The sequence below is a fragment of the Schistocerca nitens genome, chromosome 2 (assembly GCF_023898315.1).
Source record: "Schistocerca nitens isolate TAMUIC-IGC-003100 chromosome 2, iqSchNite1.1, whole genome shotgun sequence".
Lineage (NCBI taxonomy): Eukaryota > Metazoa > Arthropoda > Insecta > Orthoptera > Acrididae > Schistocerca > Schistocerca nitens.
Genome location: NC_064615.1, coordinates 864114707 through 864136116, shown reverse-complemented (window position 1 = coordinate 864136116; position 21410 = coordinate 864114707). Strand labels below are relative to the sequence as shown.

Sequence of the window (21410 nt, the reverse complement as noted above, 5' to 3'; positions counted from 1 at the left end):
TCTCTGAGACTCCAGACGTGTGTGCAAGTTGCACTTGCGCGCACGCGTGTGTGTGTGTGTGTGTGTGTGTGTGTGTGTGTGTGTGTGTGTGTGTCTACAGCTGACAAAGGCCTTAATGGCCGAAAACTATGATTGTGTGAATCTTTTTATTGTGCCTATTGCGACTCGGCGTCTCCACTATATGGTGAGTAGCAACTTTCCTTCTGTCATATTGGGATATCAGGAATATTGGCGTAACCACCCACTTCGTGAAGATGGTAAAAACCTCTACAGTAATAATAATAATAATAATAATAATAATAATAATAATAATAATAATAATCATCATCATCATCATCATCATCATCATCATCATCTCAAGGTGTGCTTGCGTGCTCATGAGATGCTTGGCTTTTAGCAGGCAAGCTCTGAGGAACCTCCTGAAATCAGTTGTATTAAGGCTGACCCAGGCAGGGGGGCTCTGTTTGTGTTGACCCTTATTTCCCTAGCTGCTCGTGGGACTGAGATGGAACTCTTGAACTTTTCCATATAACCTGCCACTGGAATGGTGTATGGCTGGTGGGTATCAACACCCATCCTAACAAGAGGACTCATATTACCAGTTCTCCTGATTCAGGAATTCTTTCCAGTATTTCAGTTTATAGTAACAGAACACATGCTGTTAGGCAGAATAATTTTTAATAATTAAAAGCAAAGATGTTGTTGTTGTTGTTGTCGTGGTCTTCAGTCCTGAGACTGGTTTGATGCAGCTCTCCATGCTACTCTATCCTGTGCAAGCTTCTTCATCTCCCAGTACCTACTGCAACCTACATCCTTCTGAATCTGCTTAGTGTATTGATCTCTTGGTCTCCCTCTACGATTTTTACCCTCCACGCTGCCCTCCAATGCTAAATTTGTGATCCCTTGATGCCTCAAAACATGTCCTACCAACCGATCCCTTCTTCTAGTCAAGTTGTGCCACAAACTTCTCTTCTCCCCAATCCTATTCAATACCTCCTCATTAGTTACGTGATCTACCCACCTTATCTTCAGCATTCTTCTGTAGCACCACATTTCAAAAGCTTCTATTCTCTTCTTGTCCAAACTGGTTATCGTCCATGTTTCACTTCCATACATGGCTACACTCCATACAAATACTTTCAGAAACGACTTCCTGACACTTAAATCTATACTCGATGTTAACAAATTTCTCTTCTTCAGAAACGCTTTCCTTGCCATTGCCAGTCTACATTTTATATCCTCTCTACTTCGACCATCATCAGTTATTTTGCTCCCCAAGTAGCAAAACTCCTTTACTACTTTAAGTGTCTCATTTCCTAATCTAATTCCCTCAGTATCACCCGAGTTAACTCAACTACATTCCAGTATCCTTGTTTTGCTTTTGTTGATGTTCATCTTATATCCTCCTTTCAAGACACTGTCCATTCCGTTCAACTGCTCTTCCAAGTCCTTTGCTGTCTCTGACAGAATTACAATGTCATCGGCGAACCTCAAAGTTTTTACTTCTTCTCCATGAATTTTAATACCTACTCCGAATTTTTCTTTTGTTTCCTTTACTGCTTGCTCAATATACAGATTGAATAACATCGGGGAGAGGCTACAACCCTGTCTCACTCCTTTCCCAACCACTGCTTCCCTTTCATGCCCCTCGACTCTTATAACTGCCATCTGGTTTCTGATGTAAACAATGAGAAAGTTTCACCTTTCTATATTCTAAAGGGTTTAGGGGGCATTGCTGGCACCTTAAAATCTATTAAGTGATTCAGGAATGGAACACTATTGGTTGAAATGTCTAGTTCCCAACAAGGGAACAAACCTCCAGACAGCTAAATGCCTCTGGTAATATGCCACTGAAGTGGAGCTACACAACACCCTGAACTATGCAGAAATGTTTCTGATACCACTAAAGAAGAATTTTTAAGGGTGTGTGTATTCAAGATGGTGTGATTGATGTGCAAAACTTCATGAAGAGGTAGGGGGCGAGCTGGTGAAATCTGATTCTTTTAGTCTTATGTTCCATGGTACAACATTTCCAGACCGTATCGAGGCTGGTTTCATTCACATAACTGTGAGGCCTTATATACCCAACCCAGTATGCTAGTTTGTATGTCAGCACCTTGGGCACACCACTCTGTGATTTAAGGGGGTGCCACTTGTAGCAAATGTGGTAAGACCATCCATGAAGGATTTGTTTTTCATCTCCTCCGAAGTGTGGTAACTTCTGTGGGGCTCACCCATCTGAAGTAGAAACTACAGTGTGTACCTTAAAGGAAGAGCAATATGGGCCGTATTGTAGAGCTTCCGGCATCGAAAATGGCAGACTCAGTAAACAGCCAGCACTGCCACTAGCACTACTGCAGTTGCCTCTCTGAAGTCTCCTCTGGCAACCAAGCCAAACAGGAAGTGTTTTTTTGCAGAAGGTGACAGATCATAAACGGTCAGCTCAAACAGAACTCATTCTATCTGATGGTTGTAAGGATTTGGCTTCATAAACTGTGGCACCTGCCTGGAGCAGAGCATCTGTCTGAGCCTCCGACTGATGCAGGTATCCCTGCTCGAGCCGAGAGACAGGATGAAAAGAAAACCTTACTGATAAAATGGCTCACACACTGCAGCGAAACATCATGAGGTTTAGGATGCATAAGAAGGAACTGAAATACTTAGCAGAGGAACATCCTCTGTGTGTGTTTGTTCACAAGAGATCCATTTTAAATCTACTAACGCCTTCAAGTATGGCCTGGCAGGCGAAAGGGCCAAGACAAGGGTTGCCGTGTTTGTCGTCAACACAGACTGCTCTTGTACTCTATCCTTGGTTACTGATCACCAAGCAGTTGCTGCTGATGTTCATTTGGATCAAAGGATCACTATATACTCTGTCTTTACTCGCAGATCTTGTAGAGAAACGTCCCTGATCATTTCTCCTGCTGGGAGACTTCAGTGCTCTAATGTATTATGGGGCTCCCACTCTACTTGCCCCAGGGGTCAATGCTGTGTATGATTTAGCAGGTTTCTGTTTGTCCTCCAGTGCCGCAACTACAACTCATCATTTGCAACTTATGGTGAAGAGGTTATAAAAGTGGCGAGCAGAGACGGGTTTTACATTGACTGCGGATAAGAGAGAGAGAGAGAGAGAGAGAGAGAGAGAGTTTGTGTGTGTGTGAATTTTAACCATTCTCTTCATGTTTTGAATTTACCTGATTCCGTATGATGGACACCATTATGCATTTTAAAGACTTGGTGAGGTTTCTGGATCTAATTTTTTGTTCCAGACTGTCATCATTACCACAGCTAAAGGATCCAAAGGAAAGGATGCAGAAAGCACTGAAATCATAAAGTGTCTTAGCCACAGGTCATATCTGCTCGGTTATAGGGCCTTCATAAGATGACGACTATAGATGCATGATATACAAATTGGTGATACCTTTGTAGCTGAAGATCATTGTCACTGTCCACCATATGGAGATCAGGCTGGTCACGGGATCTTGTACGACCAGCCCTGTACCCAATGTGTATGGTGAGGCTGGGGAACCGGCACTCACCATCCAGCAGCAGATCCTTACAATGGGTCGAACATATAAGATCGTCACTGCACCCAGTCCAGCAGCATGCCATACTGTTGCTCATCCAGCTACAAATTCATGTGAAGCATGTGCTATTGTCAATTGGTGTGGGGCAAGGACAAACCAGACTCAGGACTTTAACTGACTACCCTTGTGGTTACTTCAGAGACTTAGAGTAATCTTAGATTTGGTGCAGTCCAGGAGATGCTGCACTCCTGCATCTGTTTTTAATGTGTTATTTTGTGACATTTTAAATGAGTATCACAACTATACAGCTGTATTCACGGATGGGTCTAAGCAAGGGTCTCTGTTGGCTGCTCTGTTATGAGGCTGTTCAATAAAGAATAATCATAATTTTTTGGCAGTATACCATTACTCATCATACTTTTGGTGGTTCTTCTCAAAATAGTCTTCTTTGGATGTGATTTGCTTGTCCCAGCATTTCTGCCAGTCAGCAAAGACATGCTGGAAACAATTTTTTTGAAAGGTCTTTAAGAATTGCTTCCACAGCCTTCACTACTGTGTCAGATGATGGTAAATGCCTCCCAGGAAGGTGTTTCTTCGTGTTAGAGAATAGAAAAAAGTCACACAGAGCTAAATCTGGACTATTGGAAGCTGAGGGATGCATTTCACATTGGTTTTTGCCAGATTTTCAGTAATGACACAATACGAGGCCATACATTGTGGCGGAGCATCCAATCTGTTTCAAGAATATTTTGGTCTTTTGTGCCTGGATATAGACTTTCAAAGTTGTCTGGGTGTTGATGTGTGTGCAGCAACAACATGCTGATAAACCAGTCCATGAATACCAAAAAATTATATGACCACAACTTTCCCAGCAAAAGCAAACACTTCTGCTTTTTTATAGGTTGGCAGTGGAGATTTCCATACTGAGCTTTGCTGTTTACTCTCAGCATCAAAATGATGTAGCGAAGTTTCATTAGCAGTGATTACCTTTGAATGAGACTCTAGATCTTCCGCTAGCACCAACTTCAGCTACATATAAACGTGTATGCAAATGTGCTTTTGTTCAGGAATCAGCAGTCTTGGAACCCACTGTGCGCAGAAATGACTCGTTTATATATTTTCTGTCAGCTACTTGTCTGTGGCACCCAATGAAATTTTCAGTACTTCTGAAAGGGCTCATCTGTTTATTCATTGATCCTCCCTCACACTGAAAATAACAGCGTTGATGATTTTTGCTGTAAGATGTGCTGCAATGAACCCTCTGCCAGGCACTTAATTGTGAAATGCAGAGTAGTCGTGTTGTTGTAGATGTAATTGGAGCATCGGCCCTGCCTTCCTTCGAAATTGATTGTGCCCCTCTTTAAACAATTTAAACCATCTTCAAGCTGTGCTGTAGGGAAGAACAGACTCTCCATAGGTCTCCTGTAAGATTTGATAGGCATCAGCTGAAGTTTTCTGAGACAAAAACAGATTTTCCAAGATGCATATTGTTGATTATGTGTCACCTCCATTGTTGCAGTAGCTTTTTTTTTTTTTTTTTTTTGGTGTGGGGGGGGGGTGATGAGGTAGTCATATTTCTCTGTGTAGTTACTTTAGCTCTTCTATTGTATTATTTGTAACAGAATTATGAAAAGGATAGTTGTGACCTACCATATAGTGGAGATGCGGAGTCACAGATAAGCACAACCCAAAGACTGTCACAAAATAAGTTTTCGGCCAGCAAGGCCTTTGTCAAAAATAGACAATGGAGACACACACACACACACACACACACACACACACACGTTGTGACAGTCTTTTTGTTGTGCCTATCTGCGACTCAGCGTCTCTGCCATATGGCAACTATCCTTTTCATACTATTGTTACATTCCATCCTGGATTTTCCCTTGTATTATTTGTGTTTTAATTACCAGTTTTCTATATATTTCACCAATTTTATGTTATGTTAAGAGATGTGAGATAGTGTGATTGTGCAAGTGAGGTTGGGAGTGAGTGAATGGAATTATGCGGGACTTACTCCTCCTGGTTTTATGACCTTTTTAACTGTTTTAACCACATTTGTTCCTACTACTTTTCATATGGCACTGAAAGCTTCACTCTTTAGTGCCTACAATAAAACGCAAACTCACATCCACATCCACATGCACCCACACATGTACACTCGCATGTGAATGCGCACACACACACACACACACACACACACACACACACACACACACACACAGATATATATGCGTGTGCTCCTCCCCCCCTCGGCCCTCCCCTGCCCACACACACACACACACACACACACACACACACACACACACACACACGCGCTTTTCCATTCCAAATATGTACGCACAATAGAAACAAATACGGAACAGAGTCAGTGTCTCTATATAGTATTGTCTTTCTGGGATCCTGTCAAATGCATATACTATGATGGTAAGGTTGTTATTCCTTTGAATGAGGATAATTGTTTCAGTTTTCCAGGACCAAGTGGCTTCATTTTGTTCTCGCCCATTGAATCTTTGCAGAAAAGGAAAGTTAGCCAAGAGGTTAAAGCGCATGTGGGTGTGCTCTTCCAGTACAGTCTATTCCTGTTGGTGTTGTAAATCAGTTCCAGGGAAAAATTGTACTGATCAGAGCAATTGAAGAATTTATCACAAAAAAAGTCAGCTGTGTCTTTCTTAATGCGAACTGTCTTGTGCTGAACAGCGATTTCTCAAATCCCATAGCAGTGCTTAAATCTAGTCAGCCATACTGATGAAGTGTTGAAGGAAAAATACCCTCCAGTTTCATACAACTCCCCTGCTTTCTTTGTTTTTCTTTAGGTGTCTCACTGTCTGTATACTGTCCCCTAATCCTTAAGTTTTGCTGCAGATTCACACTTTCCTAACTTACTTATAACTTCCGATTTCTTTTTGAAAATAAGAAAATATGATTACATTTATCTGTCAGCTTTTAAACATGTGTAGACAGTCCATTATGTCAGCAACATGAAGAAATGTGATACAGGTTGACACTCATTATCAGTGATCCAATATAGAAATTACAGTATTGTGATTGGTTGGCAGCCACAAAAGTGCAATCAGTGATGCATTCCTCCTGTCAGTGTTTAATTATATGCTTTCATTTCATATGAGCATGGAGGAAGAATTCTGAAGGAAACTGTTCCTGAGAAATTGTTTTCTTCTACTATTGATATTAAGGAATTTTGACATTATTGATCTATAGTCCTAAGGAAAGGGCTAGGAAAATATATAGCCCCCCCCCCCCCCCCCCCCAAGTGTTGTCGGGTGCATTTTCTCTGGTCTTTGAGCAGATGCTTGCAGTGACTGAGCAGCATTTCTGCATGGTAGCAGCTGTCAGCGTGGTGCAGTGTGCTGCTGAGCGACTGCTGGAGTACTTGTTATTCCCTATGATCTACTGTTCCTTTAGTACATATCAATAAAACGAATATCACACTAGAAGATTAATTTTGGACTCCTCTATCAAATGGACATGTAAAATTCCCCTGACAAAAAATAATTTACACATAAAAGGAAACTGATGCTTTTTGTTGATACACAGCATCATGTGAAAGACATGATGAGCAGTATTTGTTGGAGTGACTGCAGCTGCACACTGCAAATATCTGCCAGAACACCAGATAAAATGCACCTGACAGTTCTTAGGAGGACATCGTGTACTGACAGGAAGTCAGCCGCAGATGTGTCACCAGGATAGAGTCCCTGCTGAAGCTGAAACGGAAAACAAAGGAAAATGTGTCAGGGATTTCTGCCAGTGGTAATGAGACCCACATTGTCTTTCCTCTTCGTTCTGTAACATATTTTCATTCTTGAAATAAATATTTCCTTTTTTTAAAAAAATTCTGTAACACTAACAAATTGTCTTTTAGGTATTAATATGATTTTCTCATGACCAATATTCTATGCATATATACAATATCACATGTTAGTTTTCCTTGTGTTGCAGGCTTTCCTGGCTCAGTTACTCAAGGAAAAGGAGTTGGCAGTTAAATCAGTGCGCAATAGCAACAACCCATTTGCAACTGAAGTGGGTTTTCGATTAAATCATCTTTTGAAGCGCACTGAAATCCTCAGTTGTCCAGGCATTGAGAGTAATAAACACCATCTCTCTAACATATTACATATTTGTGGGGGATAGTATCAATATTTGTGCGTATGAGGTAACTCACAGTATTGTCTATGTTGTTGTTGGTTGGAAATGCCCCTTTTTGCATCAGTTTATTACTGTTTGTATTATGAAACCCAACCACATTAGAGTTTGGTAATGTTTCCTTACTAACCTGATATAAATTTTCTTTTTTGATTTGTGAACCTGGGATCAAATTTCTGCTGTTTAGTGTTAGATTTCTTTGTTCGTGACGTTTTTGTAAAAGAAATTAGCAACTGTATAGTATTTGCTGCAACGACTTAATTGTTTCCTTCTGTGGCATTTAACACAAGAGTTTAAGAACTATGAAAAGGGCTCCTAATTGTCTTTCCAGATCTCCAGTAAAAGACAGCATTTGCTTTGGGACTAAAGGTCACCAAACATGCTTAGTTTTGTATAAATTATTTCTAATCTTTGTTGTGGGTTTTAATAAATACTAGTTTATTATCAGTTTTGAAGCAGAATATCTTGAGAGAGAATATTAATTTTTTTTTTTCCTGGAAACCTAATACTTCATACACTTCTTAGTGTATGCACCTGAAAAACAATAGTTTTGTTGTAAGCAGATTTGGATGGGCTTTGAACCATCAATAATTGACTGTGGCTATCAGGTTACATAACAAATTTTACAGTTCTACAGTATGTATAAAATATTTTGGAGTAGATGTGCATGTGTGTGAAAGATTTGTTGGGCAACTTTAACTGTTTTGTGCCGGGTAAATGTTTCAATAATGCTTAGTGACATTTATATATCTGTAGCTTAGTCTGTATGTGGTGTTTGTGCAAGCATATCTCTCTCTCTCTCTCTCTCTCTCTCTCTCTCTCTCTCTCTCTCTCTGTGTGTGTGTGTGTGTGTGTGTGTGTGTGTGTGTGTGTGTGTGTGTGTAAAATATGTTATTTATTTACATGTATGTTTTAAACATATTACAGGCCATTTACTGTCATAATATTTATGAGGAATAATATGTTGCCTATCTTATGATATTATATGTATGCATAACTTTTGACATCTCATTCCAGGTATAGCAGCAGATATTACATATAACAGAGACAAATCATATTTGATTAAAATAGAGGGGAATGAAAAAGAATATACAATAAATGGGGAACTTACAAAGTCAGGAGATTCATTTGATCTTTCTTGCTCAATTGATGGGCATGTTATAAAATCCCATATTTTCTTCTGTGAGAGTGACATATACATATTTACAAAAGTAAGATATAAGTTTACATTTTCAGTTTGTGATTATTTTGAACACACTATGTTTTTATACTTTAGTTGGAAAATTTTACCTTATACCACTTCAATGACTTCACAGGATGGCAGTCAGAAGTTCAATATACCATTGCCAAAATACATGAAAGAATTAGAGGAAATGAGTTCTGGAGTGAGTGGAAGCAATGCTGCAACAGCTCCAATGCCTGGTGTTATAGATAAAGTGTGGGTCTCGGAAGGACAGACAGTGGAAGTAGGACAGCCCTTAATGATTATAATTGCCATGAAGATGGAGGTATGTTAACTTAGTTGTCAGATATGTATCACAGCATCCAAATTTTGTACTTTGCAGTAGGAAAGTCAGATGTTAAAATAGTAGAAGTTTTGACGAAATAGTTCTTGGGTGATCGGCCAGATGTCAGTGTTCGACACACACAGTATTTCAGCAAGCAGCCACGTTGCCATTATCAGGTGCACTGCCAAACTGAATGTCTTGGAGCTGATGTGGGGCTTATATCTCTTCCGTCCCCTTGTCCCCCTCCCACTCCCCCTCCCTTCTGTCAGTAGTTCACAGTGATGGGGAACCCTTATACCCCATTGTTAGAAACATTGGTGCCCCAATTCTCTAACTTTCTGAGGCAGCTTACCTATAACCCATAATTATTGATTCACTACCTAGCTCTTTGTCCAAATATTTCTGTTTGTTTATTCAAAGCTGATTTGCTAAATACTGGAAGGATGTGTGTGTTCCTTATGTTGGAAAATGTCCACATTATATTCACAACTTTATGGATTTTGTTGGGCATCTTAAGAAATTTAGGCTTAGTGATTGTGACATCCTTGTGAGTTTAGAGATTCTCTCTTTTCACCAGAGGTCTGTAAAAGAATCTTTGGAACTTATTAGCTGGAAATTTGACATAGAGACGACCACCCTTTTTAGTCATGTCTCGATGTTGACATACTTTATTGCTGATGGTTACTGTGAGCAGATGGAAGGCGTAGCCATTGGGACTCCATTTTCACCAGTTGTTGCCAATTTGTATATAGAACATTTCAAGGAGGAAGCCCTGGAAACAGCTCAGTGGAAGCATACATGCTTCTTCCAGTTTGTCAATGACACATTCATGTTAGGGCCATGTGGAAGGGTCAAGCCGAATGATTTCCTCAGACATCTCAATTTCATAAACTAGAACATCAGTTTTACAATTGAAATCAAAGTGGGTGGAGTGCTCCACTTCCTGAATGTCATGGTAAAAAGAGGAGCAGACGACACAGTGGGCCACAGTATGTACACGTACCATAAGAAGACGCACACCGACCTGTACCTTTATGTGGACAGCTGCCACCACTTGTTGCAGAGGAATGGTGTGCTCAAAACATTGGTACATAGGGCTCACACCCTCTTTGCTAATGAGAACATCAACCAAGAACTTAAACTTCTGAGGATGGTGTTCTGGAAAAATGCCTACACAAAGCGTCATATTAGGAGAGCTCTACATTCCATACCAACTGTACAACTGGCAAAAACAGAAGAAGAACTCGGAAGGATGTGGCCATTGCATTTATTCCATTTTGTGGTGAATTATCTGGGAATATTGGATGAATTCTTTGGAAACCTCAAGTGAAAACTGTCTTCTGCCCAACGGGTAAAACACATACACTGGTTGGCAGTGTCAAGAATGACCTCGGACTATGGAAATACAGGAGCTATGAGATCCCCTACCAGTTTAGCATGACTGCATAGGCCAAACTGTGTGTCCTGTTGAAGATTATTGCTGAGAACAGCACTGTCATACCAGACTGCAGCAGCCTAACAAGTCAGAATTTGTAGAACATTGTCTATCAGAATTGCATGCAATGGATTACAACCATACTAGCATTCCAACACAGATATCTTACTTTAATTACAAAGTCCCAAATATTATCTGTTGAGATTCAAGTAAGGGAGCCACAGATAAATCATGGTAGTGGCAGTGTCCTTAGTAAGGCCTGGGAACACACGTTGAGTCTGGTTAAGAGAGGGAGGAGACGTCCCACAATAAACTGACTTCGGAGGGAGGCAGAGCAACAGCAGAAATACTGACAACACTTGTCCCTGTGTGTGGAGCTTAGATGGAACGACTTGGAGGCAGGAAGGGGTGGGGGGTGGGGGGAGTGCTAGATGCACACCCACACCTGGGACTGGCTGTTTTACAGAAGACCAGGTAGGAGGAGGAGGGAGGGGGAGAGAATATATAAGCCCTGTATCAGCTCTGAGGCATTCAGTATGTCAGTGCACTTGATGGTGGCAGTAACATGGTCGTTTGATGAAATATTGTGCCCATTGGAAATGGATACCTGGCCAGTTACACATGAACTATTTTGTCATGAATTACTTTGAGAGAACTTATAGTAGTTGTTTTATAACACATAAATTACAGGACAGTAATTTGTATTAAATTTGTTGGATGTATAGTGCCCCTGTTTTAAAGGATAAGTTTGCAAACAAAAATTTCACGTATCCTAGAAATACATAAATGAGAAGGGAGTAGCAAGAAATTCTGCATTTTCTGCTTCTGTTGTCACTAGGCTGTGTGTGGGTACACACTGTCTCGTAAGGAAATATGCTATTACTTTGCAGAGTTGTTACTAATTATACATAAGTGTAGTTGTTAAACATTTTCAGTTCATTGTGTTTCGCAAATCAAAGCAGAAACTTAATATTGCGTGTAATGATAATTTCAAGTTAGTGTTAATCTGTTGCAGAATCTGCACAGCCATTTTTGTGATTTCATTTCGTAATTTTAGTAGCTCTTAGACATTATTTCATTTTATTTCTTACCCCAAGCTAATTTTGATAATACAAAATGTAATTAGGAAAGTCAAAAATTATATTTGCTCATGAAGTGTTATTCAAAACAAATAAACTGATCTCGTTAAGCTATATTTTATTGGGAAAGAACGTTTTAGAATTCCAACAAAGTCTTACAGACATGTATACTTCTGTCATGTAAGTGTTCAGCTTGAACACCAACTGCAGCATGACATATAGGCCTATCGGTGTGATCTGAGGACTTCTTTTGCATCAAAAAATATTGCCATGATCCTTCACTCAGGAAGATAGCACAAGAAGTGAGGTATGGAGATGTCAGAAGCTAAGCACAGAGATCAAGATTCTGAGATGTTTTTGACCAGTCCCCTGGAGATAAAGTGTTTTATTAAAAAATTCTTGAACTAACCTACACTATAGTAGCAGTGCCCTCTATCATGTGAACAATTAGTCACAGGAATTCTTTACAGTACTGGGAAATGCATTGTAGGGTGTCCATTTGTCCCGTTTTTCCCAGGACAGTCCCATTTTTTTGCCAAAATTTCCCGTTATCCCAAAAACTTTTTGAGGACACTAGAATGCCCGGCTTTATCAACAATGTAGGAAACGATAGGTTGCTACTTACCACAAAGACAACATGCTAAGTTGCAGACAGGCACAATTGAAAAGACACTTACACATTAGCTTTTGGTCACAGCCTCTTTTGGAAAAAGAGAAACACACACCATTCATTCACACAAACAAGCACACCTCACGCACATGGCCACCAACTCCGGCAGCCTGGACCAGAATGCAACTATCATATGGGATGGAAGTAGCAATCTGGTGGGGGCAAGGAAGGGAAGGGGAAGGGAAATGGGAAGGGATATCACCGTATGGGGGAAGAAGGGGCCGTTGTCTGGTGGAGTGTGTGGGGACTAGAATGCCAACAGGTGTAGTGTCAGGAGGTTGTGAGGCAGGGAGGTGGGGAAAAATAGAGCAAGGCAGGAGAGGAGAGGGGAAAGGTGGACAGGTGCATTGGCAGAGGCTGACAAACAGAGTTAGGAGATGGGAATGGAGAGAATGTGATAGGACGGAGGGGGTGGAACTGTTGGGTGGGGGGTGTGCGGGACTGTGTGTTACTGTAGGTTGAGGCCGGGATAATTAAGGGAGTAGAGAAATGTGTCACAAGGATAATTCCATCTTTGCAGTTCAGAAAAGCTGGTGGTGGAGGGGAGGATCCATATGGTTCGGGTAGTCAAGTAGTTGTTGAAATCAAGCATGTCATGTTCAGCTACATGCTGTGGCACAGGAAGGCCTGCTTTGTTCTTGGCCGCAGTTTGGCAGTGGCTGTTCATCCTGGTGGACAGCTGGTTGCTACTCATACTAATATAAAAGCTGTACAATGATTGCAACAGAGCTGGTAAATGACATGGCTGCTTTCACAGGTGTCCTGCCCCTGATGGGGTAGAATACATCTGTGACAGGACTGGAATACAAAGTGCTATGTGGTTGGATTGGACAGGTCTTGCACCTGGATGTTCCACAGGGATATGATCCTCATGACAAGAGGCTGGGGCTGGAAGTGGCATAGGGATAGACTAGGATCTTTTGTAGGTTGGGTGGGTAGTGGAACACCACTTCAGGAGGAGTGGGAAGGATCTCAAGTTGGATGTCCCTCATTTCAGGGTATGATGATACATAATCAATGCCCTGGTGAAGGATGTGGTTCAGTTGTTCCAGCCTGTGGTGGTATTAGGTGACGAAGGAGCACTCCTTTGTGGCTGGTTCTTGGGGTTGGTGGGAGGATTGGGGGAGGAAGGGGAAATGGCATAGGTGATCTTTATAGATTATGTCTGGGGGGTAGTGCCTGTTTGTGAAGGCCTTGGTGAGACCATCAGCATACTACTCAAGGGATCTCTTGTCATTGCAGATATGCCGTTCCTGGGAGGTCAGGCTGTACGGGAGGGATTGTGTGTGTGTGTGTGTGTGTGTGTGTGAGAGAGAGAGAGAGAGAGAGAGAGAGAGAGAGAGAGAGAGAGAGAGAGAGAAAAGGATGACAGTTGTCAAAATGCAGGTACTGTTGATGATTGGTGGGTTTAATGTGGGCAGAGGTGCAGATGGAGCCATCAGAGAGGGGGTGGTCAATGTCTAGGAAGGTGACACACTGAGTTGAGAAGAACCAGAGAAGCAGAGGAGAGAGAAGGTGTTGAGGCTGTGAAGTAATAAAGATAGGGTGTCTGTACCATGAGTCCAGATCATGAAGATTTTGCCAGTGAACTTGATTCAGGCTAGGGGTTGGACATTTTCAGAGGCTAGGAATGTCTACTTCTGATGACCCAGAAACAGGTTGGCATAGGAGGGTGTTATAGATCATTATTTTATGGATTCTTGGTCTTGAAATAAATCCGAGCACATTAATAGAATGAAACTGCTGTATGCGCAGGGCTTGAAATTAAATTCATTGAATGGGCAGTGAAGACCATATTCAGATTGAGTAAATGAAACTTGTGTAAAATAAAACATATTACATTTAACAATGGGATAGCAAACAAAATATTAACTGTTGAAGAATAAAGATGACAAATATTTTTTACAGGTTGGGGTAACTCTATTTTATCTCAAAGGGGTCTATGCTGGGATTACAAATTAAAAATGTTTGTTATGATTTGAGTCTCAATAAGGACACAATTTAGATTGCCACAAAAATGTTAATTTTATGCAGATGTTAATAATTATCAATTTTAAGCTGGTAAAGTAGTAGCAGTGGTAGATGTATTGTGAATAATGTCCTGTGGTTTGTAGTATTTTAGTACCAAAATAATTAATTTTTGAAATTTTTATATGTGTGTAAGCAGTTTGCATACAGAACTCTCCACAGTGTGTCAAGAGTTTGAAAATATTGTGGCAGAAGGTTTTGTTTTGCGTTGCTTGTATTTTCTGTCAGTCAGTCTAATATCTATTGTCTCTGCCTCCCCCTTTTTGAAAAAAAAGTGCCCTTCTCTTTTGAAACTATCATTACTGACAAAAAGCTTGATGTATATTATATAACCAGCACTCTCTTAAGTTTTGTAGGAGTTGGATGACATTATAATTTCCATATTTCTGTTTGTCACATGCATTAGTGTGTCACAAAGTAGACACAGACATGTTTAAGCAAATTTAGTGTCTCTCTTCAGTTGATTGGCAGAGAAATTAGATGGCATTGATTCACAGTTTGTTTGTTTGATTATTACTTATCCATCTATGTACATCTTGTCTCCTGATGAGTCTGCTACATTGCTCAGGGATGAGCTTTAAATCCAGTCAAGCCATTTTCTTAAATTGGCTCAGGGAAAATATTTGAATGATTTCTTTATTGTGACAGCAGCTAATCACAACAGCACACCATCTCTTGTAACATTATTCTGAGTGAGTCAGTTAAAGTGTTAGATACTTCTGTGGACGAATTTATTCCTAAATGGATATCTTATTATGGATTCCATTTCACTCATCAAAGCCTAAAATGAACTGCAGGTGCAATGTAGATTATAAGAATTTTACTGAAAAGCCATCATTTTTGCCTGTTGCAACATGTATATTAATTAAAAATAGAGGAATAAAAGAAACTTAAAATTCGTTAAATCAGTGCCATGGGAAACCAGACAATGGAAAGACTAAAAAGATTTGAAGAACTCTAGTAATTATTCAAAAATATTGAAAATATTCAAGAGGTATTCGGTTCTAAAAATTATTGATCTTATATGTACATCATAAAACATGTATTCTCAGTACTCTGCATGAATTAGTTTTTACAGTGTAATTTTTGCAGTGTGAGGTAGAGATGGTTACTTGAATATTTTCAGTAGCAAGGGAATTAGTGATTTGCAATGTACAAAATTCATTTAAAATGACACCACGTTGCCATAAATGAATAAGGGATCAATAGGAAGCTACAGATAGAAAGCAAAGTCAAAACTTGAAGTTCTGTCTGATGGCCACTCACTTTCAATCTGTGACAGGACTTTTTATCTGATTCTTCAGACAAGTGGTTCTGTCAGAAAGTTACATGTCTATTAGCTTTGTCAATGCAGAGTTAACTTCCTTGTTCCACATTAGAATATTGTCTAGACTAAATATCAGTCTGTATTCCTCCTTTTTGTTTATACATTCCAGTTCAGTCACTTCCATTTCCTAATGAAGACATAAAAGAAAATAGTGAGAATCAACAATATGCTTAGTCTTTACATTTAGTTAGAAGTGTCATAGTAATGCTGAGTTCATACTCACTTAGTATCTAAGATACACTGATGAGCATGACCACCTGTTTAATAGCTTGTTTGTCCATCCTTGGAACAAAATACATCACTGATTTTGTGTATCAGGGATCCAACAGTTTGTTGGTAGATTTATGAAGGCATGTGGCATTAGATGTATATGCATGGGTCATGTAATTCATGTAAATAATGGGCCACTGATTTGCGTATGCAGTGATGGAACCCGATAGCAACCTAGATAGGTTCCATAAGATTTACATGAGGTGAATTTGATCGCAGAGACATAAACGTGAGTTCATTATAATGCTCCTCAAGTCTGTGTAGCATAGTTCATGCTCTGAGACCTGGACAATTATACTGCTGAAAGATATCACTGCCAGATAAGACATCAAACATGAAGGGATGAAGGTGGTTCACAGCTCTGTGTGTGTTTTTGATTACTACCACAGGTCCCACATAAGTGCAGGAGAACATCCCCCATAGTGTAATATTGTTCCCACCATCCTGTGTCTGGTTCATGCTGCACGTTTTGAGTTGCTGTCTGCTTGGTGATGGTGTCCAAAGGGCCAACACATTTCCATTGAGCGATGGTTGAATCCTGATAGTCTTGTGCCCAATGCAGTCATAATTGACGTTTTTGTTGGGTCAGCATGTGAACATGTCGGGGTGGTCTACTGCGGAGCTCCATGTTCAACAATATACAACGAGTAGCGTGCTCTGAAACACTTGTGCATGCCACAGACCACCATGTATCCTACTTTACAGAGCAGACAAGCCTCCAAATCCCAAGTTCTGTGAAAAGTTGTGGATGTCCAACTATTTTATGCCTGATGGTAGTTTCACTGTCCTCCTACCTCTTTCCATACACGCTCACGACAGTAGCATATAAACATTTGACCAGCTTCGCTGTTTTCAAGATACTCGTTCACAGGCTCTGCATAATAATTATCTGCTCTTTGTCGTATAGTTGCTTATCTTTAAGGATTCCCCCATTTGCTACCCATATCTTTGCTAAGGGAATCCAATATCATGGTGGGTAGTGGTCATAATGTTTTGGCTTATCAGTATATTCTCAACAAAATGATCTTATGTGTGACTGTCTAAAATGTGAAGGTATAATTATTAAAATACTCGTGATCCTAATATTTAGTAAGAGTATCTCATCTCACAATAGCATGACAGTTAACAAACTGAACCTCCTCCCCTCCAGGTCATGCATGCAAACCTTTTTAGCTGGTAAAAAGCAATTCAAAATGTCTTACATTTTATGTGCTAAGCTGGACTTATACTTCTGTAACAAGGCTATTTTGAAAAACTGAATGTACATACAGTGTCTTTCCCAAGAGTCATCAGGTGTATGTTCTCTGGTGGAGATATTTGTAGTTTCTTTTTTGCACTGAGTAGCTGGTCTTCCATGCAATACCCAGTGTCAACAAAAGCATCTGTTTCCTGTTATGAACAAAATTATTTTTAAAATGTAATTTTACATGCCCATTTGATAGAGTGGCCCCAAATTAGTCTAGTGTGATATTTGTTTTATCGATACGAATCAGCAGGGGCAGTAAAACAGGAAGAATATCAGCACTCCATCAGTGACTGAACAACGCACTGCTACTTGACAGTAGCAGTCAGCACAGGCTTGAGAAGTGCTGTCACTGCTTGATTACTTGTTATTCATCATGTTTTACTTTCCCTGTTGGTATGTATCGATAAAACAATATCACACTAGACTAATATGGCACCACTCTATCAAATGGGCACCTAAGATTCTGTTTTAAAAGTAATTTTGTTTGAAGTGGGGAAACAAACGCCACTTTCCATTCACACTGTGGATCACATGAAACACGTGGTGAGCAGTATTTGTTTGGGCTACCTCCAGCTACACACGGCAAAAAAGAAATTACAAATTAAGACCCGAGAAAAATTGTCTGATGACTATTAGAAGAGAAACCCTATATATAAGTAGTGTAGTTTATTTATGGCAAGAAATGTATTCAGAGTTTAAATTGTTCAGACTCGATACAGAGTGTGATTATTTTTTAATTAAATATTTTACTCATAATGTATTGAGAGACACAACAGGGAAGTTATTGGACAAGTTAATTCTTCCAGCCAATATGTCAAACTCTGCTTGATCCAGGAGAATTGAATTGACTACTTTATCACGTCAGTCAGCGAACTTGGAGGCAAATTAAGGCCACAGACACATCTGCAAGGCCTCTGCTTGGTTCACCAGCTGTCTGAAGAGCCTTTGTTTCACTGGGATAAAATCACACCTGATGGAGTCTGTAAAACTGTTTTCAAGATATCTGTTTGCAAAAGTATGGGCTGCTACTGGATGTTTAATTTTGTTGTTAAATGAACAGTTCACTTGATAAGTAAGCCCCCAACCAGTTTCTATTGTGCCAATATTCTCAGTAATATTTGAATCACTCTTGTACATTCAGTTAAGCAATTATTTTGGTAAGTGTGACCTCCTTTGCAACAATCGGCACAGATTTTGGCCGGGTAAAAAACCCACAGCAGCCGTTCGGGAAATTGTTGATCACATTTAACAGCTTTTGGAAATAAGAAGATAATGTCACTTCCATTATATATTCTAAGTAAAGCATTTGACTGCATTCCTTTTAACATATTGCTAACAAAATTGGGGTATTATGTTGTGCAAAAATCTACATTAGCAGCAATTTCTTCCTACCCGAACAACAGAAGGTAGTTTGTCTCAGTTAGAAGCAGGCACCGTTAGTAGAAATTGGTAGAGGTGTTCCTCAGGGCTCCGTCCTTGGCCCCCTTCTTGTTCATTGTGGCTGTCAATGACCTGTTCCTTTGTGTATCACAGTTTGTTTCCTTCTTTTGCTGATGGAACAACTATATTTACTTCAAATCATGACATCACAACTCTTGATAAGATTACATAAGAAGCTCTTGACTCTGTATTAAACTGGTTTGCAGCTGGTAAACTTGTTTGCAATGCAGACAAAACTTAAAAACTTTTGCTAGGACTATCTAAGAATGTAGATAGAAAGATGTGTCAAACTCTTAGGAAAACATATTGATGCCAAACTCAATTGGGAACTGCATATCAACCAACTCTGTAAAAAGGCCTTGAGAATGCCCTACCTCATGTGGAAAGTGAGAGATATGACCAGCAATAATTATCTGTGTATGACGTATTTCACACTCCATCAGTCACATTTATCAAATGGATTACTCATATGGGGACATTCTCCTCATACCTGTAACATTTAAAAAAATTGTCCATATAATAAGCAAGACTAGTACTACAGAGCACTGTTAACCTCTTTTCACCAGATGTGGGAAACTTACAGTGGTGAATCTGTATATCTGTGACTCTGCACTCTTTGTAAAGAACAACAGTAAAGGATGTATTATTTGGTAAACAATTCACAAAATAAGGCAAACATTGACATCCAAGACACAGGCTAGTAATAACAGAAAATTCTCATAAAGCGAACACCCTAAAAATTTTTAACAAGTTTCCTCTTGCTACTCAATCCTTGCCGTTTAAAAAAATTAAAATTATGTGGCTAGCTAACAAAAAAATCAGAGATAGAATATAAAAGAGTTCTATGATATGGACAATGTTGATATTAATATTTGAGATTATACCTTATATATGATACTTAATTTCTACATGTGATGTGAAAATTAATTTTAATGTGATTGCAGCTGTAACTTGCTATCACTCCCCATTGCACCTCCCCTGAGATTTAGATGGTAAGACGGCCCAGTGGATAACCCATTCAAAACTGAATGCAGATCAAGCATGAAAACAGGAAGGAGGTGTAATGAATTGTGAAAAAAAAAAGCAAAATTAAAACAGTGAATGGTCCAAACTTAACAAGTGTAATATCGAGATAAACTGAACAGTTGTGGTTAATTGGTCACGCTGTTGGACTGCCAAGCCAGCAAGCCGTGTTCAAAACTCCCTCGTACCTTTTATTTTTATTTATTTTATTTTTCACAACATTATGAACTGTCCATCCGGTCATTGAAATGTTTGTTCTCTTTCTGTAGTCTTGGCAGTCGTCACACTAAACTATGGTTATAGAATATGAGTCATGTGCTAAGAATAAGTTACCGTCACAAGTAAAAGTGATGAACAGTGAGAGCAGGCAAGATATCACATAGATCTCTCACAGAAATGAATACAACAAAATTACCAGGTGTGAACTATGTTACAACAACGGAATTCAAGAGTTAGAACTTCCAAAACAGAACACAACTTCAAAAACGTTAAAAACATATGTCTTGACAGGGCACAGGAAACTGCGAGATTGTGAAATTGTTGCATTCATTTTTTGTAGCTTATGTGACAAACTAATATTTTTTTCATCATTTCCTTGTGAGTGATCACATTCACATTAGTAGAAACACCAAAATCAGGCAAGGAGGCATATCTCTCTCACTCACTCATCAGTCGTACAAATTAGATGCATCAATAGGAGGTTCCTTTCACATGGGCACATATTCTGTGTCTGATGCCATGTATGGCATGCCACATGGGTTTTTCGGTGGAGGATTCATTTGATTTGTCACCCTCTCATCAAACATTTGCAGTTCCCATTCGAAAGCCACTTCCTTCCAGCTGCAAATAGAGTAGTTGTGCTGAATCAATGTCTTTATAGGTCCCTACCTTACACCTTGCTGTTGCAAACAGATGTTACATCAAGGCACAGAGACAAATTTGAATACAGCAGGGAGGGGGGGGGGGTGTAAGGCACGATGGAGGTTTGAACTCGGCTTGCCCGCTTGGCAGTCCAACACTGTGACCAGTTAACCATGATGCTGTTGCTTTTTGCTCTTACAGTCTGCTCTGTATTATACTTCTTGTCCTTGGACTGTTCACTTTTACACACACACACACACACACACACACAGAGTTCAGTCCTATTTTCATTCTTAATCTGTGTTCAGTTTTAAACAAGTTGTTCACTGAGCCCTCTTACCACTAAATCTCAGGGGGGTAGGGTGGGGAGTTTCCCTTTTAAGAAAGCCTATTCTACTGTAGGTGGTCAATAGCAAATAAAGAATCTGAAACTGACTCTACAGCCCTATTGGTTGTTTAATTGTTGCATAAAGTGTTATGTTATACTTCGTTACCTATTATACATCAGTGCTGCTATGTTAGTACCAAATTGAGTTCATATTTTCATATTGTAAGAACATAAATGATAAATGATGATGGGGTCCAGTCATTGTTCTTATATTAACTATTGATTTCTCTTGTTCTATATCTAAACTTCATGATATGATGTTTTAGGATGTACTTATGTATTTCACTTAAATAATATATTGTGGAAATATTTTGCTTGAATGATGCTATATTGTATGATTTTTAGGTTATTGGTTTCTAAATGCAACTATACCAAAAATATGTTTGTAGGCAAGTGTTAAACTAGGTTAGACAGAAAACTTCTGTATTGAGGAAGTGATGTGTA

General features: G+C 39.6%; 1 protein-coding gene across 1 annotated transcript in view; it reads left to right on the top strand.

Annotated features, from left to right (window-relative positions):
- Positions 1-21410, top strand: part of LOC126237136 (methylcrotonoyl-CoA carboxylase subunit alpha, mitochondrial) — a 95889-nt gene that overhangs the window by 69450 nt on the left and 5029 nt on the right. Inside the window, exons 10-12 of the mRNA XM_049946963.1 lie at positions 7488-7632; positions 8709-8902; positions 9008-9199. Of these exons, the coding sequence (XP_049802920.1) occupies positions 7488-7632; positions 8709-8902; positions 9008-9199 (531 nt within the window). The remainder of the gene's footprint in view (positions 1-7487; positions 7633-8708; positions 8903-9007; positions 9200-21410) is intronic.